The following is a 27,107-nucleotide window of genomic DNA, read 5'->3' as shown; positions in this document are numbered from 1 at the left end:
ATTAAGTTTTTGCTAGATGCAGCACATATATATAAAAGGGTAAATTCCAGTATGTGTGTGTGTAAGATAAATAAACTATGCTGACAAAAATTGATTCATACTGTCTCTAAAAGACGAATAAAGTCGGAAGTTAAATGAAAGTACAAACGGAAATAGAAAGACAGGAAAGAATAGAAAGGGTCAAAAAGAAACAGGAAGAAACGTCCTTGCTACCTCGGATACTAGTCCGTATTGTCCGTAACTGTGCCCTCGTGCGCACTGGCGCCCGTGGAGAACCAGTAATGACGTGAAAGTGCATCTACGAGAAGCGAGGAGACAGGCAGGCAGGTAGGCCGCCGTTCTCCTGGCAGTCTTGCTACGTCCAGGACAATCCCCTGGATCGTGGCCGGCTTGGAGAAACTGTCTGCCTCTCGACGATCGAAGTGTTCGCCTGACCGAGGTAGCGAACGTCTCGTTCGCAGCGCGATCGCTCAGTCGTTCTCTTTTCTCGAGTGTGTTTTCGCTATAACTGCCAAGTATTTTTTTTTTATATTCATGTTCGATGGTGAACAATTTTCAGTGAGGTGACCGAACATTTTTTTTTTTCTTGTGGATAACGTGATCAATTGGAAACGCTATCAACTTCACTTGCATGTTCAACAGTTTAGGTACGACATAAATTGAACAGAATCGATTTATTGTATTCTGAATGTCTATTATTTGTAATACAGTGATCAATTAATTTTATTCATATTAAAGCAACAATTGATATACATTCATACGATATGAATCGATATATTGTTGACATATTTACATGAAAACTTGTAAAAATTGCAATGTATCTATATATGCAAATTATGTGTAAAGGCGACCCTTTAATTATGTAACGATTATTACACCGGAGCGAATGTTAGAAGAAATAAGATTAAAGGAATTGTATTTCAAGATCGTTTACCGATTATCTTATAAGATAAATCTAGTATATATTAAGTTTTAAACCGTTAGATACACATTGCATTTTAATGAGGATGTTTTATATTATACATGAAGCTATATCATCATGTATGACTTGAGCAATTCTTTGTTTATCCATTATATTCTTCGACATAGATTTTAGATCATGAATGGGACAAAGTGATTCTTACAGATTTTTTATCATTGAAAATGAATCCGTAAATGAAATTGTTTTATTATGTTGTATTGCTTTGTTTATAATTAAGAAAAGACAATGTTATTGGATTATGCAATTATTCAATTATATATTAAATCATGATTTTTATTGTGGCAATTTCTATTTTTAGAAATTAAAAATAATTTATATTTTCTTTTTTATATAATAAAACTTACATATAAGTATATTTAAAAGTTACAAATAATTACTTTTTATGTACAACTCAGAATTTGTCATGTATCGTTTATTTGTAAAAAAAATTGCATTGATTTAATATTTATTTTTTTTCATTAAAATATTTAAAAATATTATTTATATAATATATGAAAACAATTTGTTTCTCAAAAACAATATTAACAAAATGTAAGGCAACATCAATAAAATATTAAGTTCTGTTTCAAAGCATAAAATTATACAATATTAATAGAATTAATATTTTTAATATAAACTTTTAATTGTTATCTCTTAATCAATCAAGAAATTCGCTTTTACATTATACTTTTTCAATAAAACTTTGAAACTATTATATTCATTACGGTATTTAAATTAATATATATTAGCTTCAATAAATATGATAATAATAAATCGATAAATGTAGACCTATTGAAAAATGTCAAGGAACGGCACTTTATACCGAACGGAAGTTTCAACAGCGGTAAACGGCCGATCGTGTTATTTACACGCTCTCGCCACAATACGGCGATCAGCGTGCACTTATTGAGAAAAAATAATTGATTGATCATAATCCTGATACTTCCTAGAGAATAATTGCACGAGTCTCTTTAAGTATTTTTTTTTTGCAGCATACGGTACGCTAATATCTCCAAAGTGTAAAGTCGGAGGCGTGCAGGAGATGCATCTTGTCCAGGCTTGCGGTTTTTAAAAAAACGGAAACGAACAATTGATCGTCTTTACGTGGTCACCCATCGCTATTGATACTCATACGCTCACGAGGGAAATCCACGATGATCTCTGTGACTTCTCGAGTCGGTCAAGTGCTGGAGAAGCGCTGACAAAGCGCGGGATTGCAAGCAGAAAAAAATGACCGTCGCAATGGAGCACAAGCGGAAGAGCTCGTGGGACTCGAAGGTGAGACTTGAATATGTGGCGCACTTTCCCTTTGTAGTTCTCTATGCTTTCTTCATTATTTCGTCGTGTTATTAATTAGGGATTCGGGCCCTCTCTCTCGTGCGAAAACACAGCTCGAGGCGAGGAATCGCGTGGAGATGTGAGGCGTTATGAATCGCACGTAGAGGAATGCATTGTTTAACGTATAGCGAAGATATGAGTAACGACAAGCGTTGCGCGCTCAAAATACTTTCCAGTTTCCTCGGATTGATCGTCCGACGTTTTAACGGAGCCTCTGGGCAGATAATTCATGATATAAATCCTGAAGCCTACGAACATTTCAAACGTGCGCATTTTCTAGCGCATTAACTTCATAAACGCGTATTGTATTATACATTACCTTTATTCAAACTTGCACTTAAACTTCCTTTATTAGAAGTTCTGTACGAGCGAAGAACGCGAAATGGCATAATATTCCTTTGTTACCCGACGCAACGTCATATTTCCGTCTTATGGCTGACTTTGCAAATAATCATTTCGCGGATAAGGTGCCCGCCCTCTTCTATTATCCAGAAATGATGCTGCAGAATGGAACGGTGGAACAATTGTAGGATAAACATAATCGCTCCCATAACTCGAGTCGCTGACATTTCAGTCGACGTACTGCCTGTAGCGAGAAAGCGCAATTCTGATTAATCTAATCAAACTCTCACGGCATTTCTTACATTATAATATATATAAATTTTGTGAAGACAAATAAAAAATAAAACGAAATTAACTCTGTTCTTCGCGTCGAAGTGAGATCTTCCAGTCGTAAGAAACGGTGCCGAATAAATCAACCTCACACAATAACTTCGGTGAAAGTCGCGTAGTGCATCAAGCGTTGGTGCTCACCTTCGTCCTTCAATTAATTATTTCGATTAATTTTCTCGCATTACAGAGCGATGTAAAGGTCATCGAAAGGCTAACGGGACTGTCGCAAGAGGGAAAATCAACCTTGAACTCGCGCGCTTATGTTTATTCATTGTCAGTCATTGATTATCAAACGTTCTGCATTATTCCGATTTCTGGATATTTGCCAACGTTGTTGTTATTTGCTATTATATAAAAATATATTTTGTGTAGAAATTTTTATTAAAATATAAATTTTTTACGTAAAATCTGTATTTCTACACAAATTATAATTGTAACTGAATTCTCATAATTTTAGCAAAATTGCTGCATGCTTTGCTTTAGCATAATATTATATAAATATGCGGATAATTTTATTTTTATATATTATTTAATACATTATTCATTAACGTAGCAAGGAATATTTCAAGATCTGGATATATATTTTAAATAGAAATGAATCGTTGACTTTAAAGCGTTGCATGCAAACTGAAAGAAAAGACGTATCGAGATGATTCGTGATCTGCAAGCCGATACCGTATGCGGATTATTTTTGCGGTCGCATTTGTCACCGCCGACCGTTGGATTATTGTGCACGCGATTTTCTACTGACGATAAATTATTTAAACCGTGCAGAGTCATGCATTTAAAACTTGTTGGATAGCCAGGTGTATAAAATGCGTTAACGAGTCACATGAGTTGAACACCAAGGTTTTTCAGATTTATTCAATATTGTTCTCTATCAATACTATTTGGCGTAATCAGAAATTTCTAATACTCAGTTCCTTTGCAAAAAATAAAAAAAAATGGTTAATAATAACAATATCTCTGTTTCAATAAACAATGATTTTACGTTTTATTATTATTCGTTTTTCGGAAAGGAAAACTCGTGCGCTGGTAGTGATTTAATTGAAGTAATAACATACATACAACTCAATTAACAAGATTTCTTTATCGGTAATATTAATTATCCAGATACTAAGTGTTAACGCTATTTACATGCGGGAGTTGTGCCCATTTCTGTATCTCTTTCTTGGCGTCGGGTGCCTGATTCATCTGGTTTTCATCTCCAGACCGATTGACCTTGTTCTCCAATAACCCCTCTTGGCTACGCGGATACTTACGCACGACGAGTTGATGGGGAACTAGGCTGACCGGAATGGAGAGCGATGCGTTAGTTGGGTTGGGTCTCCTGGGTTGGGCCGTCGTCATCTGCTCTATTCCCGGTACCGTTACTTCACGGACACCCGTTCGCACTTGGTATTCTCAAAAATCACGCGTGACGCTTGTCGCTGACGCGACGATGTCAAATTCAAATGGTCAGTGGCAATGTCTTGTTGAATACTGAGAAGCAGTTTATATCAATGATTTGCCATCGATAAATTCTTTATGTTATCTATTCAATAAAAGTAAAGTGACATGATCGATAACATCTTCATTTCTTTTTATTTTGTGATTTTTATCTTGCTCCTTGAAATTTTTGGCTATTATATAAATGAAAATATTATAATTTTATTATTGTTATACAATTTTTGTTACTAATCAAATGTACATGTTATATAAAATTATAAGTACATTGTAATTTCGAACAACAAAACTTGAAATGGCGTAAAACGATTTAAGACATTTTTCTGAATAAAATACGATGCCAATGATTTTTATAAAACGTATAAAGACAGATTACAGATTAGAGATCATCTTTCTGTGATTTTTTCACGATTGCTCTTTGTTGAGTGTCATGTTCTGGGAACTTACTTGTTACTTCGTGGACAGTATGACTGAGCGGATTGTAATTCAAGACGGACAGAAACTTGTTCTTAGATTCTTGCTCTTTTGGAAAGGTAGTTTGACGTTTGGTATAACGGTTATAACGGTTAAGAAAGTCACAAGAGAACAGTAGCTCCAATGACGTTTTACAGATTTTTTTCACCGGTCATAGACATTGATTCTTTCCATGGTTGACAATCGACTGACACGTTTTCTCAATTCCGACGACAACAAGAAGAGATGGCCCGGATGTAGGCCGAAACGTCTAGTTTTTAGTATTGTATTCATTCTTATAATTATTAAAAAATGTTTATTTGATCGCACTACTAACAGCGAATTGCTCTCATTAGCCCTAGATTTTCATTTTGATTATTTCGAGAGTTGATTTTTTTATTGAATTCTTAAAAAGATAAATATTATCCAGCGAAAAATAACTCATTGAACTGAATGTTAGATATATGTATACGACACCAATTTGACGTCTAATTGATAATTATTTCTTGCTAAGTAATTAACAATTTATTCATAAATATAATAAAATAGATTATATATTTCTCAAAATTTGTATATACCAAAAAGATGTACAGTAAATAAGGTATATCACTTTAAAAATAAGTGAAAATTAAAAATAATATTATTTTAATACACAAAAAAGTATAATCAAGAAATTTAGTTTTTAAGATCAGAAACACATGCAAACTCGTTTTTTATATTAGAACAGAACGTATTCTTTGTTATTATTGATTTTTATTAAATTAATTTTTTTAAAATTATTAATTAATGTTTTAAGATTTTTTTTTTAAATAATTAATTAATAAAATAAAAATAATTTATTTTCTAAAAATAAGGCTTGTTAAATAAAATTTTTTTCTACGAATATCTCTTGCACTCACTGTACATATATACAATTTTTCTGTATTTTTTATTTGTAGATCTTTATTTGTAAATTATTTTCTTGTATATGCACAAGGGAATCACTCATAAACGAAAGATTTAATGCAGAAAAATGATATACGAGGAGAAAAATTTCGCATTTTCTTCAGAATGTGTAGGATCTATAAATTGGAGTCATTAAGATACCGTTGCGAGATATTTTCCTTATATCTTAATATCTGATCTGAATCATCTTTTCAACGATTACATAGAAACTTCTTTCTCTGGCATTAATTTTTACATAAACCCGAGGTTTCTCTTTACGCGCGGTTTCACGGGGACGTAAATTCGACATAGCTCATTTTGGAGTGGAAGCAGTCTTTACCCATCGGTTAGAGAGCGGTTCAATGGCTCGGCAGCGTTTACAACGGTCATTACGCATCGGTCTATTATTATAACCACGTCCGATTGGTACCGGAGGCAGTTGCCAGTACCGCATGAGACTATGTAAACTTTCACGAAAGTTTCTGACCATGGAAAGCGCTTTTTTCTATCAGCGGGTAGCCTAATTTTTCCCCGGCCTTGAAGTCACTGACCGCGCCTATTAACGGAAGAACTCAAAACGTACCGGTCAGTCCGAGCGTGTCTTAATCTCTTCCTGCAATCGCTACCGATGCCCTGCGTTTATCCTCACTGAATTCTACTTTCCAATCTGGTGCGTCTACTAGATCGGATCGGCTCGTCTCAAGCGCGAAACGGCCCATTATCGAGATCGGTATGGAACTCGCAACCGCGGTCAACCGCGTCGCTCTTACCTGGCATTTGCATTCTCCTTTTTACGTAGCCTCCTGGAGATAATGGCTTTGTTTATTTAAGCCGTTACAGAACCGCGAGTGAAGCACTGATAACTCTCACGTATGTTCTTGCAGCAATATATGTAACTGTTTTATAAGAATACAACTCAATCATGAAGCAGGGAGTTTGCATTTGTCTTGTATCACATTTATTACAAAACATGATCATCCATGATCACCAATTTTACTTCTGAAATAAATTGTTATTCATTGTGTTCGGAATTTCTAATCATTTTAAAGGCAAAGATTAAAATCAATAGAGAAAGATTAAAATACAATTAACTTTGATTAAGTTTAATCGACAATTAATTTGATTAGTAGTATTGTAAGATTTTTAATTGTCCTTCAAAATGTAATTTTAAGTGATATGGTAGGGCAGAGATTAGCGATTAAGAATTTTAAGTATGTATCGTTCTTAATCGCTAATCTTTGCATCGATATATTTATTAAAACGAAGTAAAAACTTCTGTTTGCATCTATTAATTGAGTTAATTATATATACTATATTGATTAACACAATTACGTACAATCAATAGATGCCAACAAGATTTTCAACTAATCATTTCAACTGTGTTGTTCTTAACAATCAATAATTTCTTTCAACAGAAAATTAATTAAAGTTAATCAAAGTGGTTTTTAATTGAAAATATTTCTAAAAAAAATTTTGCTAAATACAAAATATATTTAAAACCTTTTCTGAATAAAATTAAAAATAACATTTATATTTGAGAAAATATCTTTGTATATTATCTTTCAATATTATAATTTGTTTTTCATTATTGTTTTGCATTATTTTTCCTTCGCGCGAACATCTTCGACATTTGTTTCTTTCTTCGCGGAAGATCGTCTTGACCTTTCGCTTTACAAGGCAATCGGGAAATCATCTGGCACTTTTACTTCGCACTCGAAAGCAGCTTTACTCTTTTTTTTATTTGCCAGAAAAGGAAAATTATTTATGCTTGATTTATGATTTCCGTTTTATTCTTTCGGTTTGGAAGCAATAAAGGGTATATCGTGACTGCATGAGAAAGACATTTTAGCGGAAGTGTTGCCGAACTAGGTTAGAACAAAGATAGTACACGAACTTTCATTTGACTTTCGTAATATTTTTCGCACTATTGTTTGCCAAAGTTAGGTTTTTTGTCGCTATCGTAAATCTTATGTAACGATCAAACAAAATAGTAGTACTCTTAACTTTGAGTGGCGCTAGACATTTACGTTAAAAATTTAGATAGTCTATTGTGCACTAAATAACTAATTAAAGCATATACGCGATTTTTACTACTTTTTTAGCTACAAATGCGAGCGGAGTTTGAATTGAGAAATAAAACGTTTTCAGTGCATGCTATTTCTAATAGCATTTTGATATTACATCAGAGCCAATCATGCGGAACAAGTAAAAATCGTTGCACAGTCCAGTACATTGTTCGCGAAACTGATATCCACAAACGAAAGGCAACTTCTAGTTCATCGTTCTATTGCCAGTTTCATAACAGACATGATGGGGGCATAATATTTTTATAAATCACTCTTATATAACGATACACAGTGCAAGGAACTTTTCTGCAATTGCGGTTTTGCGGTGGAGAAATATTTTAGCTATAAAGTTAAACTATTATAAATGTTAATATTTCATACGCTAAATGTATTGTAAATGAATCGTAATGTTAATAAAATATGCAGATAAAGATATAAAATATATTTTCATACTTTATCAATAATTTTTTTTAAATTTTGCTATATAATATATCATCATCAGCTTAACTGTTACATTCAATACTCTGTTTTCTACTTTTATCATGTTACCCAACTTATACACTTTGATAAATAATAAGTACGATGAATCGATTGAATCGCGAATGATTATTTGACATAGTTTAATAAATTTATATCCTGTAATAATACGCGCGTGTATTTGTATCGGTTAAACCGCCTTAATTAGATAATGACTGCTCGGGCGTGATAATCGCAGTGCGGAAGTGATTGAAAATAGAATTCAAGACAGCATCTCATTTGCCAACTGCTATGTAATGCGTGTTTGTGTCTAAACTTGGTTCCCATGTGTGTACTCCGGGTCGCGTGAGAAAATCGGTCGACTCTCACGGACGTTGTTCGAGTATCCACTGTTACCTAACATTTAGTTTAGACCATTGCCCGCGCTCTGGTGCGTCTTTAACGGAAAATACCACTGAGGATGTCTGCATTTTTCCACGAAACTCAGCGCGTGCAATAGAATCAACTGGATGCATATATTAGTGTGGCACACGAAAATACAGTTTGTCGTATTTCGGCGAGTAATAGGATTCTTGTGCTGTTTAGGTGGGTTTTGGTCTTTAATCCTGTACGACCTTTGCGGCGAAAAGCAACCCGTAATTCAGACGCTCTTTCAGTTGCCCATCCTATATAGTTGCATAGGCGCGATCCTTCGCGCCGCGGAGCGTGTGCCGGGTGTAGCATTTGAGAGAACGGAGCGGAGGCGTAGGCATATCGACGATACCTTGTTGTGGGCCGTGCGCTGCAACCGAGCGTGGAGATGCATCGTACGCGACGGGGAACGCGATTAAATAAACGGATGCTATTTAAATTTAAATAATTTATTCATGAGGGTTGCTTGCTTGCTTGGGTTTCTTGGACGAGTGCGGAGTCACGCTCGTATGCGATAACTAGACATGTCAATCGTACGCATGGTTTAGTCAATACTGTTGCGTGACACGCAGTTAGGATTACCGAGAAAACGTGAGGCGTTGAGGTTATCAATTTTTATATTTTTGACCGTGTGTGTGTGGACGCACAAACTCAGAATTTTCCCGTCTACACCGAGAGAAAAATGTATACAATCACCATAATTTATAGCCTATAATTTATAGACTGTTATTTATAATTTTATTTTCAGCTACAGTCTTGGTAAAAAATATTAGGCATCTATATGTCTTTCATTTATTTAGAATTCTTTTACCTACATTGTTATCTATTTGTTACTAGCATTACATATAAGTTTAAGGGGCTTTTGAGACAAAGAATGATTTGCAACAAATACCATAAAGTATAATTTATTTATTATTAAGCTTGAGAATAATAATTAATAAGGTATCTATAGTATTTTTTACCAAGACTGTATGTATATTTTTTGGTGGAATCATAAATACAATTATTATTAATATTATAGCAATAACTATGGAGTTTTTCACTATAATTATTTTACCATGCAATTACTTAGACCGAAAATTTTTCTTTTAATGTGGATTTTTTTTCTTGGACACTTTCAGATATCAATATTTATCTAAAAGTGTCTTTTAATTGTCTTAACTACTCATTCTATGTAGTACAAACTTGTAGCAAAATCGGCTCGGATTGCATTACTTTGTCTCGACTTTGAGACGGAAGTGATGCGATCGTTAATGCAGTTTGTTTCGCAATGAGGAATCACGGTAATCTCTGTTCTTTCGGATTGGTAAAAATTCATTGATGGCACGAGGGAACGGAATGTTTCATCAGCGTGGAGAAAGACGCCGCCTACTATTATTTACTGAATAGTTTCAGCAATCTTGCTTTCGTAATGCTATTACTAAGGCTTTATTTCATTATAGAAATAGTCTCTTTAAATATATAGGAAGCGCACGAAATATGGATACTAATAATATAACGCTTGTTCGCGATCATGTTGTGCAAGATAATAGTTATATGATTGATGCGAGAGATCGATGACTATTATGATTAATGATTATTCTTATAGCTTTTTGATTTGTTGACATTTTGTGATTGATTGTTTCTCATGATGAATATTTATTATGACGATATTTAATAGTTATCTTCTCTCTTTTAGTTTTTATTTAAATGCTGTGTTGAGTCCGCTTTAGACGATCTATAATTCGTGACAAAATTTTATTTTATTTTTGTGTAGTCTGCAATACAAGAAACATTTGTGAAGAAACAGAATTTCACATACACAGAATATAGAATTATAAATAAAATTTCTATTTAAATGAATGCGTATTATAAATTATCTAAAGTACATACGGGACTTTTATGTCCCGCTGCTTAAAACAAAATAAATGATCCGGATTCGACTTCCTGCCGAGGTAATATTTTTCGCAATATAAATTAATTATTTACAGTTTTTTAATATGTCACATTCATAGATTTTAATATGTCATTCAACATTATTAAGATGTCATGAGCATCAAAATCGTTAAATTATTATAGATAATTTAACTCATGATATTATTACGGTAGTTTCGTAGAGTGGCGTTTCAAGACCGAAAAATTGTTTGATGCGCGGTTTAAAAAACTACATACGTAATATATAAATTCACACGGAATTATAATAGCACCTAAGATCCAGCTCGACCGTTAAAGGCAATTTCTTATTGGTTGTGTTTAAAACAATTAGGTTATTATTTTTTTTTAGGAATAATGCTTAAAATCTATGTATTTTTTTAATATTAGGAATTTAACAAAAATTTTACGGATTGTTTTATTATTACGTTTGCGTACTCTGTGTAAAATTTGAGCACAATTTTCTTATTAGTTTTAAAATTATTATTTAATTTTTTGTTTAATTTCTACTTAAGGGGATCCTAAAGCAAAGCTCGAATTCTAATGAAATCGCCAGATGTCGCTGTTACAACAGATTGACATCTTTCATATACTATACCATACTAATATATCATAAGGCAGTGATGCACGCAGTTACATTACCTGCCAATTTTCGTATCGCAAATTCGTCGCGATAAAGTGTCTAAATCTAATTCTAAGCACTCGACGCTGTTTGTTTATGCAAACTATGTGACTGTGGATTATTATTTCTTAAATACAGATTGCGCTGCTTTTATATGCCCTGACGAAAATATGAATACTTTATAAAGCGTTGACACAATCGTTCGATGATGATTTTTTAAGAGTTTAAACATTTTTAGTTTAAAAATTATTTGTTTTTTTGTTTTATGCGGTTGGTTTTGAAATGCATTTCTGAGTTAAGCCCGCGTGTCACGCTACGAACTGTGGACGCGGATTGGATTGAGATTGCGGATCGCGCATCGGAATTGAGCCAATCAAGATAGAGCTGTTTTGTCTTGATTGGCTGAATTTCGATGCGCGATCCGCAATCTCAATTTTTTTTTAGAGTCCCTATAATAAGGAGTCTGGCCAAGTCATTACTAATTCTATTGGTGTTGCTAAAATATGGCGGAACCAATAAGATGCCTCAAATAGCCTCAAGAACCAATAAGATGCCTCATGTCAGCATGCATGTATAATTTGTTTTCTATTATATAATATATATGGTATATATCTCACTTACTTTTTACACAGGCTGTGATCTTTTATCAATATGTATTAAAAAATTAGTTATTTTATTTATTTATAATGATTATATACTGTTTATGATATATTTATAGTATCACATCAGTTGACTACACCTATATCTACGACGCCATGTTTTAGCAAACTAGAAAGATTGGCCAGACTCCTTATTATAGGGACTCTATCCGCGGCCACAGTCCGTAGTGTGACATGGGCTGTAGTATTACTCAAAACTTTTTGAATGATATTAGCTGGTATTACTATTTTTGATTGATAATTCAATTATATTATTATTTTATTAATTATTTTTGATTGACTATTTGACTAATACTTTTAGTTTTGTCTATATTTTATTGTATATAAACGAAACATCTTTAAAAATGCCAGTGTAAAAGACGATTACGTTTTTGTTTGTAGATTTCGGTGAGTACGGTGAGCACACGAAGATTCAGCCGTGCCGGAACACCGAGCTCGATCTTATCATCGGATAGCGACATCCGCTTTACGAGGAAGCTCGGCGGGCAATATCGTTGCGGATGCTGTGTCCTTGCTGCCTTTTTATTCTTTCTCCTCTTTTCAGGAGTCTCTATATACCTCGGCTGTAAGTACGCTGAAGAAATTGCAATGTGAAATTCAGAAATTTATTAGGTGTACAAATTAGTTCGGTCCGTTTTTTGTGTTCAAAAATGCATTTATTTCAAAACAAAATGAATGAACAGATTAATTAAAGTATTGTCCATCGCTGGCTACTACTTTTTCCCATTTCTCAGGCAATTTTCGAATTCCATCTCGAAAAAAATGGCTCGTCTTTGGAGGCGATCATCTTTTGGAAAATGGACCGAACTAATTTGTACTCCCCAATATTTAGAAATTCAAAGATATGTTTAGAACATAGCGTAATACAGTGTTGGGCAAAATTTATTCTAAATAATGACTAAAATAAATTAATGAATAAATTTATTCATTATTTGCGAATAATAAATAATTCGATTATTCGTTATTCATACTAGGAGAATAATGAATAATTTATTCGTTATTTGTTATTTTTTATTCAAAAGTATGACGAATAAGAAAGAAGTAATTAGTTGCGAGAATTAAGGAGCCAGAGCATCCTGTTTGACTACGTTATAGGTAATTAATCATTCACAACGACTGGAACTTGGAATTTTTCCTAATTCTATTTATAGATAGATAGAAAGAAAAATAACCAAAAAAATACATAATCTAATTCATTTAGTAAAAGAGTATGTTTTGAGTATGCTAATTAATTCATATAATGTAAAAGTAATTCACAGACAAAACTTTATTCTTTTTTTTTTAATCTTTTCATTGTTTGAACGAGCTTTTAGAAACACACGTTTTTCAAACATACTGTCAGATAATCGGTGGGATTTATAGCTGTGTTTATCCTAGGAGCAAAACAAAATAATCTCTCCGCATCGGAGAAGGAATTGACGTATTAAATTTAAAAAAAACTTTTTTATTGTTGTGTGTGTGTGTGTGGATATTTCTCTAAGCTATAAAAAGCTCAGAGTTTGGATCTCCTAGATAATGAAGAGTTTGAAAACATAAATATAAATGAGAGTACGAGCAAATATGACCAATGAATAAAATAATAGGTAAGAATTAGTACCTGAATAAAATAATAAGTAAGAATTAGTACCTCTATATAAATCTAAGCAAAAACTTTTTATGTATATACCCGATTAATACAAATATGTATATTACACTGATTTCAAGTTTTATAATTCGTATTTCTATAATAATATTTAGTCAGCACTCCTTGATATGAGAATTCGATACTAACAAATAGCAAGCTATGTAGGCTCCAGGAGGAAATACGAAGTATACACACATATATCATGTTTACGGTTTTTAGGAAGCCTATGAGAATAAGTGAATTGTGCTAACGCGTAAATTATAAATTAACGAGAGAGTAGCGAACGTCTATATATGTAGATAGTAATCTTTATACAAAAATTTAATTTATTTCTTTTAACTATATTTTCGAATAAAAAGTAACGAATAATTATATTTTACGTCGAATAACGATTAATACAAATAACATATCATTCAATCAACGAATAAAAAAATAACAAATAAAAAAATTATTTGTTATTCGTAACCGAATGAGAATTTATTCGATTAATGTACAACATTGGCGTAATACTTTACAAAAGAATTTTGAAAAATACCACTTGAATCTTGGTTTTAATGCGACATTTCCGCTATGTATGATATAGTGTACTATTGACTTATGCGTCATTCTGTCCTTGTATTACATCTAATGATAAAAGTAAAATAACTCAGCGCTGATAGCGTAATTCTCAAACGCAACGTTAATATTATTGCCAACACAATATTCGTAACGTATTTCTTTTTTCTATTTCGATAATATATTAAATGCTTACATCGTCGGTATCACTGTGTTTCAAATGCCTTATCTGCAAATTTGATCCATAAAAGAACTGTGTGTTATTACGATGTGGTTCGCTAACTGCCGACACCTTTTTTTGACTGATTTTCAACATATATTAATAAGAACATGTCGTTTTACCAAACATTTATATAATTACAATTCTGATCATTTTAATTTCTAACAATCACTAATTTTTGGATTACTGTTGACGTTCTGTTTTTATTAATTGACTACTGTGATATGACAAATTATCAAAAGAACAGACACGAAGAATATATATTTTCAAATGAATTTTCCGTTGCAAATACAAATGTAATACTTATTATCATATTGAAAATAACCTGATCGGTGTCGAAACGTTTGTAATTGTAATTGATTTAATGTTAGAAATTAAATTTTGTTATTACTAACAATGTAAGTTGGCTCTGAACCTTTTTACATTTATTTTCATTTTATACTTAATAAGCCTTATTGTCACTTATTATTTAAATGTTTATGTTTCGTATAATATTTCCATATTCACAACAAATTTTATAACATAAATAAAGGAGAGTTTCCCGACCTTTCGGGGATCGTTTTATTTGTATGTTTTCTTATGTATTTTTCTTCGTAGAAACAGAAAATAATCATTATAATAACGCCAGACTTATAAAGCAGAGGTATTATAAAATAGGTAAAGAGTTTTTCTTTAATGTTCATTGTCGCACGAAGCGAGCTTATGTAATGTTGATATTATAGCTGTAGTCAAGTCTTTTCATATTTGCCTGACGAATGTCTCAAGGCGGTGGGTTGCTACCATCAATAGTATCCGATGATCCGGCTCGGACGGTTTATCTGACGATACGCTCTGGGTAGTCACACGAGTTTTTAGATCATAATCTATTATGCCTGACGAACAATATCAGGCGGTGCCTTGCGCACATCAATAATTTCGGGATCTGATGATCGGCTAAGATCTCGAACGGCTTAAATTTCCTTGTACATATAATTAAAATATTTGAAGATACTCAATTCCGAATCGGATACGCTATATTGTGGTAACATCTTTATTAAAATTACCTTTCTTCCTTTATTATTGTATAAAATTAATCATTAATTTGTGTCTTACCCTTATTTGTTCAACGTAATAAATATAATTTTCAAAAGAATCTTTCGATTTGCCTTCTTAGTAGCGAACCCTCGCAATTTGAACCTATTAATTTTATTTTTAAATGAACAGCCAATTTTTCCTTCAGTCTGGCATTATCATAATGATTATTTCTACGAAGAAAAATACAAGTAAAACGATCCCCGAGTGTGGTCGGGAAACTCTCGAAAATTTATACCCTCCTCTATATTATATGACTCAAATGTTTTTCTAAAATTATAATAAATGTGTTTCGTATAAAATTAATTTAATATTACAGCTTTTGTGGCCTACTGTGTAATTTTTAATTCATTGATACAATTATTAGAGGATTACGTTGCAATATAAAGATGATGATTTTTAATTAACATAAAAGATTAAATTTTATTTCTGCATTTTCGAAAATGCTTTTTGATTGAGATATCAATCTTAATAATTTTTCTTCGAGTAAAAGTCAAACATTTGGACTACATTAGTCTTCACAATTTACAAAGTTATTGTACCGTAGAAGGATCGTTGCTCGACGAACTCGAGAGCGATGCTCGTCTTAGAAAGTAAGCGTTTTGTCGAAGGATTTAATTGGCTACGCATTAGCGATGAAAGATCGCGCATTATTTGAAACATGATGCGTGTACCATCGCCGTTACATTTACTTCCATGCTATAACTGCATCCCGACTACATGCTGCTATATGTTATTTTAAATACACGTGTTATCCGCGGAGGCATTTTACTGAACCGAGACATTTTCGTCACGCAAACGCTATGGCCGCTTTCACTCGCCGTTCTTGCGTACACGCGCCGAGGGTACGCGCTGAGACGAGCAAATGCAATTACTCCACGGTTAACCGGCAATCGGCGGCCTGGCGGGCATGAAATTATCCTGCGCGGTAACGCATCGCGATCGCGGATCGCGGAAAATGGACGCATTCATGGTGCATGAATGTTTCGTGGGCTGTGATCGCGACGGTAACTCGCCGCTTTGTCCGAATGAATGGCGTTTCCTTGTAGGCACGTGCACTTCACCTTGGTGTACCACGCTAGACGCACACGAGTTACACGATAAGCAGGATGCGAAGGGGGGAAATAACTGTATATCGTGTCACATATATTACATTAATATTAAAAAGAAATAGAGAAAAAGAGGATCTATCACTCGCAAAATTATTATTCAGAAAAAATAAGTTATCGTTATTAGTGTCTCTCTCTCTCTTTTTATTATAATTTATATAATTTATATAATTTCTAAATATATAGAACGTAAATTTCACAAGAAGAGGAGAAATCCAAGTTTTGATTTCTTTCAATTTTTTGAGTTTGTAGTATTATAATTATGACGGAAATAAGATATTAGCTCACGTTCCGATTCTGTTAAAGGTTAGAAGGAATAGACACAGTGCAAAATTAAAATTTTCGAAATTCCTTATTTTATATAAATACTTAAAAGCATGTGTTGGTTTTATTACATTTTCCAAGCGGTTATAAAATATCAAACGTTTATAAAATATACTCACGTTAGGAAAACATGTGAAACATAGATGTATTAACTATAATATGTGCTATCTAGTTTTATCAAATTTATGAAAAACTACATAAAGTAACAAGGTTGCTAAAAAAGCGAAGATAAAAATTTTATTAATGAATAGGAATTGTGACGAAGACATTGTATTGTTCTGTTTTGGATAATATTAATTAAGTAATAAAACGGCTTTTAAATGCAAAATTATATTTATATATTCTCTCTAACCTTTAACAAATAGATGTAGTATTAACCGCGTTCTCTCGAAAGAAGGAAGTCCAGCGTACGATTTCGTGGAGTAGAGAATGTATATTGTGAATGTACGATTTCTAACGGTGAACACGTTATTTGCGTAAAAACATTAGTTTAATAAAATTACGGATTCACATGAATGACATGTTACATTGAAGTTTTTATATGTATATAAAAAAGATTTTTTTATATGTGCATATATACGTATATATACGATATATAAATGAGGCTTTGTGTAATGTTCTTTTTAATAATGTGATTTCTTTTAAAGCCTTGATATCGGGATAAAATATTATTAAAAAAATCAAAACGGAGGATTCAATGGCGGATAGAATAAAAAATAATTTGATTATCAAAAAATTTAGTTTTAGAGAATTTTTAATTGTGAAGTAACATGAAATTTCTAATTTTGTTTTATTGAAGATCCTTAGTACTATAACTATGTACTACTACAACCATTAATACTTCCAAATTGACTATCAAACTCTGATTATGAGCTTCTACAATAGTTCCTTCTTCATGGACGTTACTACATTTTTGATATTTTTAAAAACGATATTTAGAGAAAATCTCTAAGAATTTTTTAAAATCGAGTTTCACTATAATTAGGTTAGTTTTTTAAATTTGAATTCTAGGATTCTTTGAAGCTAGAATCGAATTCAGTGACCCAAAAAACCCTTAGAAAACAAAATCTTCCATAAGTTACTTTGTTAGAAATCCGTGAAATCTCCGAGAAAGTCCTCACACTAAAGTTAAAGATTTGTCTCGGCAAACGACTAATGTAAGGTCAAGGCCGCATATCCTCGACGTAATAATGATCGTTTGTTACGGAACAGTGATTTGAATGCTTTTGGATGGTGTCTTCAAGCGACTGTAGCGACTTGCTGCGCGAATCGCGACTTTCAATAAGGGAAAATTGTGTCGAATGCTTCTCGATTACTTCTATATTTAGTTAAAATTGAGTTAGACAAATCGATAGATTTCTCAAGCGATGCGAATATTTTGTTTGTTTCAAATCTCGCTTGAGCAACAATTATTATATTTCCATATGATATCTGCAATAAGGTATTTGCAATATGATATTTTAAGAAACACGTGGCACGATAAATATCTTATTCTATTGCTGAATAACAAAATAATTACTCAGACTGAGAAAATAAATGACGAGATGATGGCACTAACTGCAATATAACCGCTCTCGACGGAAATACACTTCTTTCGAGAATAATTTTTTCGAGAATCTAACGCGACTGCTAGGAAAAAGTCCGATCAAGAGTATATGTCGGCGCTTCTTCGAACACTCGGTAACTCGGTCAGACCGTTATGCGTGCGTGCTGAAAGACCTCAATGGGCTTTGGCCGCATCATCTTCTTCCTGCCTTTCATTCTCTACACTTTGCTGGTAAATACGCTCCGTCCGCTTGGCTTTGATTAGCAGCATTTAATGCATACACATCGGCTTTTTGCACTATGTGTTTTACTTTAATATGGCTCTTCTGCAAATGTATCGGAAATAGCGATGGCTATCGCGAATCTGCTCGAGAATAATTTACATCGCACTTAAACTTAGCTTGTTAATCGCTGATACAGACGCGCATCCGAGCAGCATGAAAATCAGCGATCCTCATATCGCCGCTTAATTCGTGTTTACGACCGAGAGAAATAAGAGGTCATGGAAGATGTTGCACGAATGTGCAGATCCATTGAGGCTTTCAGCTGGCAAACGTATAACGGTCTGACCGAGTTGCTGAGCCGATGGGTACGTGCCCAGTCCAAGGTTCGACCTTAAAGGTGGGGATCCGTGTCCTTGAAACATTTTGAACACTAATTTATTTTGAATTAACACTAAAATGACAAATAGTTGAGGACCACAGAAAAAGGTTTCTGACTTTATGTATTAAAATATGCAGATTGATTATAATAAGAGAAAAAAATAAAATCTACATTTTCTTTATTTAATAGAAAACTTGTTTTTTTCCTATATCATTAAAATATAAAAATTAAAATTTATTTTGTATTATATACAGACATTTTATGTTATTTGTATATAATTTCCTTCATTTTGAAAATTATTTTAATAGTTTGTTAAGATTAAAACATATACATAACCTTTGAATTATATTTATCAAAGTATCAATCAAGGAGCATAATTAAATTTGTTTATTTGAGTTAGTGTCATTTTTTGTTTATCAAAGCAACTGTCTCGTGCTAAAAATGCATGAGAAAGTACTTCTAGGCTAACGTGCATTTTGTATGCGCGATAATGCTAGATATCCCATGTTCATTAGTTAGATGGGAAAAATATACCGTACACCACGAGTATCGCGTCTCGGAACCAACAGCATACTCACGAGGAAAGATATAACCATAGGCGTCGCTATTATTCAGTCAAAAGTAAGATTTACATTATCTCTTCAAAAACTTCTACAATTTAAAGTTTAATTGTTACTTTCTTCCTTAAAAATACTTTAAAGACGAGAACCGAGAACCGCATGAAATATTTAAAGATATTTTCAAAGAGTTTGTAAAATGCGTAAGTTTCAGTAATGTGTTAAATAAAGTAAAAATCTATGAGGATTTTACTCGAGGACTGGAAAAATACAAGTCAAAAGACAAAAATTGATCTAAATAATCAGTCGAGTACTTTTAAATTAAAATATATATTATATAAAGTAAAAAAAGCAATAAAAGATAATTAAAAAGAATGTATCGCGCAGTTATTCTCAGAAAAAAAAAAAGTGTTCCGCCGCCCATGACCGTATACCAAAGGGTCAAAGAAGTTCTCTCACCGGGCAAGCCATGTTGAATTAATGGGAAGGGGACTCGGTGAAAGGTGATTCCTAGTGAGAAATCGAGATCCCTGCAGGCACCTGCGTGCTCCCGATTTGTCTCGTTTTACCCAGGCACGGAAAATTGGCCGCGCCGACGTTCTAATGACAACGCTTGGCGAGCGAACCCGCCTCGACATTGTTGGCACGTTTTGCACGCTCGATTCTATCATTTCCAATCGTACATGCATTAGAAAGCCAGATTGTGGTACGTACAACGAATTACGTGAGACTTCGTGCACACTGCCACGTTCTAAATTCCTTCCCGCGGCTGCTTATCGGTCGTTTCGCGAAATTTCCAGCTAGCCTCCGCGAGAAAGAGATTGCTGTGACCTCTTTCATAAATTCGTACAGTCCTCATTAATCGACTTTGTCAGCAGAAATACAAAACGTCATGCGGAGGTAACGTCTAATAAAGCAGCGAATGATAATGATTCATTACGCTCCTGTCGGTGACGAGAACCCCACTGTAATTTTCACGAGTATTATATATACTGGCAATCAACTTTCCTTACGTTTACAGCATAATCATCAGGCTCTATACGTGAATCTTTTTGCTTTGATTAATGCCACTGGTTGAGTAATACATCTATTATAATATGATCGATGCGCGGAGAGCAGTGAAATTTATATCGCGAAAAGACTTCGCACACTCAACTCATTAAGCTAATAATCATGTGACATTTATTTATATCATTTTTATCCTTGACATACATCTATATATTATGAAATTATTTTTTTACACGATATTTCTTTGTTATTGAGCACAAAATTTCTCGTATCCTACATTTGGGTTTTATATTGTTTCAATCTTATTATTTGACACACGAAAAGAACAGTTTGGCTGAAGTATCTAAAAATTTAAATGTAAAACTAGAGATAATTTTGTGTGTTGAATTATCAAAATAACTAATATGTGAGACATTTAAGCTGATTGCTAGTATATCAAATTGTAAAAGAATGTACTAAATTTATTTGAAAGTATCAACTAAACATTTATTTAGAATAAATAAGTAATTAGACAATAAAAAAATAATAGTTATCATAAATGAAATTAATAGTCCTCTTGTACTAAATATCTAAATAACTATATCTTTATATTTAGTAAATATTTAGTTGATACCATTCAACTTTGTTAAAATTTAGTTCATTTTTTTTAGTGTAGATAATTATTTTGATGATACAATAAAATTATTTTCAGAACTGTATTTACTTAAATTTTTAGATACTTTGGCAAAATTATTATTTTTATGCAGTAAACTGTTTGCTTTACAAATAGATAGATGTACGTGTTTTCCTGCTTTTTTATCGTTTATTATTTACTTTTGCAAATTGTTTTATAATAAATATACGTAATAGCATCAAATATTTTTTCTTTATTTTAGACACATTCCTTACGTCGGATCCACCTGGGGATCAGGTATTTCTCGCGACATTCCGAGTTACCAAAGGCGATTCCTTCACCGCGGAATTGGCTGATCCCTCTACTGAGGCCTTCCGGATACGGTCACGGGAGTATCGCGACCGCTTAAATCTTATCTTCCGTCGCAGCTGGTTGAAGTTATCGTTCCTTGCATCGGATGTCTTGGCGCTTGACGGGTAACAAAACTATATTATTTTACAATTAACATTATCAATATTTGGATGTTCGATTATTTTATTTCCTATATTCGCCTCCTTTCGTACTGCGTCATAAGGCACACCTATAAAAGACGCTTGCAAAACGAATTGTGCAACAGCACCCAACAGCGAGTCACGTGTGAGATCAGAAAATCGGCCAATTACGAGGTCGTATATACGAACTCTCCCTCGGCTGGTTTCTCTGTCATGAAATCTGTTTTCGCAGACGGGAAAATGGTGAGACAAAGCCAACTGATGTCGCGGAAACCGATGAAAACGACTCAGACTAGTGTAGGAGAGAAATCGGACGCGATAGTCTTGCAGCTTTCTCGTGATTTCACGACACTTGCTCCTTTCAACGTTCAATGAAATGCAACCAACATTATTGCGGCCATGCTCATCAATAATGTATCACACTCGAGTCTGTAGATTTCACTGAACTTATCCTCACGAGATGAGTTACATTATTGCGGAATCGCATCATGCTGATATATCTGACATAAGTAAATTATAAAGAAATTATAGACTTGACGCAAATTATGAGCGAATACTCAATATAGAATACTATTATCACACAATACAGTTGTAAGTTACAAAATTAATATTTTATTTTAATGAAGAAAAAATATTAAATATTTTTTATATCTATTTAACATTTCTTGTTTATTAAAAATATGTCATAATATATCGTCAAAGAATTTTTAATATAGGTATCAAAATGTCATTTTTGTTTTACAATCCTTAAAAATTGTCCGTTTGCGGGAGTTATGATATTTGGATGACTTTTTAATGAAGTTGTTAATTTACTTTTAACGATTGGTAATGATAACTCATTCATGATAATAATTCAAAATTCATGTTTTTTAAGCGTTTTTTGTGTCACTTTTCAAATAAAGGAGCGATCACCTTTAAATAATTATCTTGATTATTAATAAATTTAAGAACTTTGTGAAATTTTAAAGAGAGTTTTAATATATACATTCTTTAGAGAGCTTTTTTTATTTTCCAAAATAAGCAGTTTATACCTGTACGTTTACAGGGTGGAAGGCCGCGATTTGGTGGTGCACTTTGATGTGAGATTTGATCCGCGATATCAAACTATAACTACTGGAAATATTGTGGACATTTTGTCGCGGGAACTGAATCCCGAAACCTCGCGGTACCTGACGAATCTGACAATAGAAGCGAAGAGTCTTGAAGTACAAGAAAGCTTGAAGGCCCTCAACGCGCAGAATAGTCCGCAGTCGACGGTTTCAACATTACCGCCGACAACGACAGCCCCTCCGCCAAGAAAATGCAGCAAGTTGGACTTATCGTACTGTAAACATCTCCCGTATAATATCAGCTCGTATCCAAACATGTTAGGACACCAATCATTGTCGGATGTGGAAGAGGATGTCATTGCTTTTAGGTATATCTCCCTAGATTAGATAAGCCTAAGGTAAACTCAACCAGATTAGAAAGAATATGTCATATTTTATAACAGAAATCATATACTTTGTTAGACTTTATTGCATTGAAAAAAATTGTTAAAAAGGATATGAAAATTTTAATTAGATTTTGCTCGTTTTTTCTGCAATGCAAGGTATAAAGAAAAAACGGTCTAAATAGAGCGGTAATAAGATTTCTTTATAAAATAAATTTCTAGTTTACAATGTTAATACAAATAAAAAAAAAAAATAATAAATATATAAAATAATATAAAAATAATATCGAACGTTTCAGAACTTACGGGTCCTTCTTCAGTGATTCTTATAGATGTTACAATATCGTAGAGATGAAAGCATAATCTTACGGTCTATACAACTTGATGTAGTACAATTTATTCGAAGATTCTTTTGTTTTTGCGTGAATGTGGAAATTGTGTAATAAAAAGTATAAAAACAGGAGCATCTTTACGTATTCGTCTGATTATTTTTATGTTGTATTAACATTGTAAACTAGAAATTTATTTTATAAAAAATCCCATTATTCTCGATTTAAACCGTTTTTTCTTTATACTATAAAAATTTAATTTTTTATATTTTACTATTAATTAGATGTATGACAATTTAAAGATTATATAGTTATTGCAAAGAAATAACTTACAGCTTATCTTTTCTTATTATATTTCAAAATTAATAATTCGATCTAATTAATATATATAATACATGATTGTAATAGGGAACTGGTGGACGCGGAATGCTATCCGTCAGCTTACGACTTTGTTTGTCAAGTATTGCAACCTGCATGTCGATCAAGTCAACCGGAGGATCTACTGCAATTGCCTTGCAGGAGTTTCTGCAGGGAATTCTGGAATGGATGTGGCAGTCGTCTTCCTGAAAAGATAAAACGTGCTTTAGATTGCTCCAACTTTCCGGAGTATACCGGTCCTGGCAGCTGCAGGCCGAAGCCAGGTGTGATTAATTAAAACAAAGTAACACCTAATACAATCTCTCTTTAAGTTACAAAAAAGTACAGTATTTAATACTCTCTAACACTTTTAAAGTGAATCTTACTCTGAAGAGTGAAAATCTTATTTTTAAAGATTGAAAATTTAGCCACTCTTCTTCAAGACTCAATTTTTACTTTTTAGTTTTTATAGTGAGATTTCATTTCAAAAATTTAGAAAATAACCTGATTAATTAATGCAAAGATTAATGTAGGATGCGTACAAGCGCTTCAGTCGAAAGCTTTATCGTCGAGGATTTGCGACGGTGTGATTGATTGTCCGGATCTTTCTGATGAAAAGAATTGCGCCTACTGCCGGGATGGTTATATGCATTGCGGAGTAGGAAGAACCTGTGTACCGCATTCAAAGCGATGCGACGGCAAAGCGGACTGTCCGAACGGCAGCGACGAAAAAGACTGTTGTAAGTAACACGATGAGTAATAAAAGTAAGATAAAAGTCAATTAATTAATTTTTGATAAAGGTTGATTGAATCAAAATAAATGCTCTTTATTTTTATATTTTGTTGCAGTATTCTTAGCATCGAGCGTACAAGAATTAAGATCACAAACCTGGAGCACACCGCACATAACAAAATACAGTAAAGAGGGCTATGTTGTATTCAATGAGAAAGGAATCATTGGCAAGCTTTGTACCGCGAATTTAAACGCTACTCTACCAGAAACGGAAATGGATAATGTTCTCCAAACAGCAGCAAGTTCATTGTGTACCTTACTTACGTATACGTAAGTATGTCTTCGTATAAATATCTCCTTTTTAATTAGATTTTGCTCGTTTTTTGCAAAGCAAAGTATAAAGATACAACTGTCTAAATCGAGCAGTAAAACGATTTTAATATAATATAAAACTACAGTTTACAATGTTAGTATAACATAAAATTAAAAATAAATAAATAAATAAATAAATATCGTTCTGATGCCCTAAGAGTCTGTCTATTATAAAGATAACAGACTTTATAACACTTGCGCTCAACGGTATCAGATGAATATTTAAGATGGTCCTGTATTTTCACACAATTTATTGTACGTAAGAATCAATTTTAATCACCAAATAAATAATTGACGTAATACAAAGAATTTGACAATAGACAATAATTGACAATCTACATCTATAAATGATTTATCCTATTTTATATTGATGACAATGAATTTCTCACTTTAGACACCAATTTATGTAAAAACATGAGAATCAATTCTTTGAAACAATTGTTATCACTCGATGTCGCTTAGACCATAAGATTATTCATCTCTATGAATGTAAAATTTTCAAGAATCGCTGAAGAAGGACCTGTGAATTCCGAAACGTTCGATACGATATTATATTATTATTTTTTAATTTCTTTATTTTTAATTTTATGTTATACTAACATTATATAAACTATATAAATTTTATATTATATTAAAATCGTTTTACTGTTCGATTTAAACCGCCGTATCTTTATACTTATCTCCTTTTTATAACGTAAAATAAAAATTAACAATGAAAGAAGACTAAAAATTTATATTATTTAAATATATAACTATTATTTAAAATTTATATTTTTAATTGGATCAGAAAGTAATTTCGTTTTTTTTTAACTCAAAACTAAATATACAATATTTTCAAACCATGCTCTCTTTCTTGGTTTTATAATTTAGCAATTGTATAATAATTCAATAAAGCAAAATTTCAGCTTTAAGAATGTGTTTTTTGAATTGGATTACGATGATTTTTAACGGAATTGTGAGCAATCAAAGTTAGAATACTTCTTTTATTTAATTCGTGAGTAACTCAGTAACAACAAATCTAGTAACATTTGGTGGGAAAAACTTCAAGTTTTCACGATAGTCAAAAATTTTGCAGATATAATATATGTTTTCACGATAGTCAAAAATTTTGCAGATATAATATATATATATGTATACGTATATACCATTTTGAATTAAAAACGAAGTTACTTTCTGAATTCTGACTAATATATGTATAAAACAAAGTAAATATGATAATAAAATCGGCCAATGACGATCAATATGTATAATATATGTATAATCATATTCTGTACGATTAAAAGAGAATTTTATAATTTAAGAATTGTTTTTTTTATTTCTTCAACATAGTGGCGTAACTTCCGTTGAAGTAAGAACTGATGACGAAGAGGATGTCCCGTATGTATACATGGAAGATCCCTCAGCACCGGAAATTACTTTTGTCCGAGCTCCTTGCCCAAGCAAAGAAGTTCTATACGTCCGCTGTTCCGATCTCGGTACGAAGTAGAATTCTATCTATTTAATTATTTGTTACATCAGTTGCTTTCTATTTTCATATAAAATAATACTGAGTCTAAAATTATGTGAGTATTTTATTCTTAGATAATGATATCAACTTGGTTACTTCGAAGATAAAGTTATCGCATGACAACACAGATTTATAATTTTATTTTTAATATGAGCTAACAATATTTAATAGTGAAGCACACGGTCTCAGATTTGGTTTGATGACAACTGATCGAAAAACAATCAATAAAAGCAATTGATCAAAAATCAATTTATCGAAAAAGGGCAATTTATCGAACAGACAATTCATCGAAAGACAATTAATCGACGAACGAACAATCAATTGAAAATACAATTGATCGAAAGAACCACTAGTCGAAATGATAACTGATCGAAACAACAATTGATCGAAAGAACCACTGGTCGAATTGACAATTGATCGAAATGACAACTGTCGAAATTCATGTACAGCGGTATGATTATAAAAATCGTACGCCCCTTAATAGAAAACCGGGAGAGGGAATTCATTTCGCATGAAAAATTAATGAGATAGTCCTCGCTTCGCGTTGTAAAGCGTCAGCGTGGATGCAGTAGAGACCTTCTAAAGCCTTGTGTCCACGATGCTAGAAATCGGTCCGAAATCTCGGATGAAGAAAGAATTAATAAATCACATTTGAACAATTTGGTCACATGACCATGTAATTGGTCAATTTTTCCTTCATCCGAGATCTCGGACCGA

General features: G+C 32.7%; 1 protein-coding gene across 1 annotated transcript in view; it reads left to right on the top strand.

The window, feature by feature from the left end:
- Nucleotides 1-2,191: 2,191 nt before the first annotated feature.
- Nucleotides 2,192-27,107, top strand: part of LOC108781212 (atrial natriuretic peptide-converting enzyme) — a 28,144-nt gene continuing 3,228 nt past the window's right edge. The window contains exons 1-8 of the mRNA XM_018549130.1: nt 2,192-2,239; nt 12,322-12,505; nt 21,432-21,645; nt 22,706-23,077; nt 23,830-24,062; nt 24,312-24,518; nt 24,628-24,841; nt 26,213-26,358. Of these exons, the coding sequence (XP_018404632.1) occupies nt 2,192-2,239; nt 12,322-12,505; nt 21,432-21,645; nt 22,706-23,077; nt 23,830-24,062; nt 24,312-24,518; nt 24,628-24,841; nt 26,213-26,358 (1,618 nt within the window). The remainder of the gene's footprint in view (nt 2,240-12,321; nt 12,506-21,431; nt 21,646-22,705; nt 23,078-23,829; nt 24,063-24,311; nt 24,519-24,627; nt 24,842-26,212; nt 26,359-27,107) is intronic.

The sequence above is a fragment of the Cyphomyrmex costatus genome, unplaced genomic scaffold, assembly GCF_001594065.2.
Source record: "Cyphomyrmex costatus isolate MS0001 unplaced genomic scaffold, Ccosl1.0 scaffold797, whole genome shotgun sequence".
Classification (NCBI taxonomy): Eukaryota; Metazoa; Arthropoda; class Insecta; order Hymenoptera; family Formicidae; genus Cyphomyrmex; species Cyphomyrmex costatus.
Note: the sequence above shows the minus strand (reverse complement) of the source record. Positions and strands in the feature narration are given on the sequence as shown.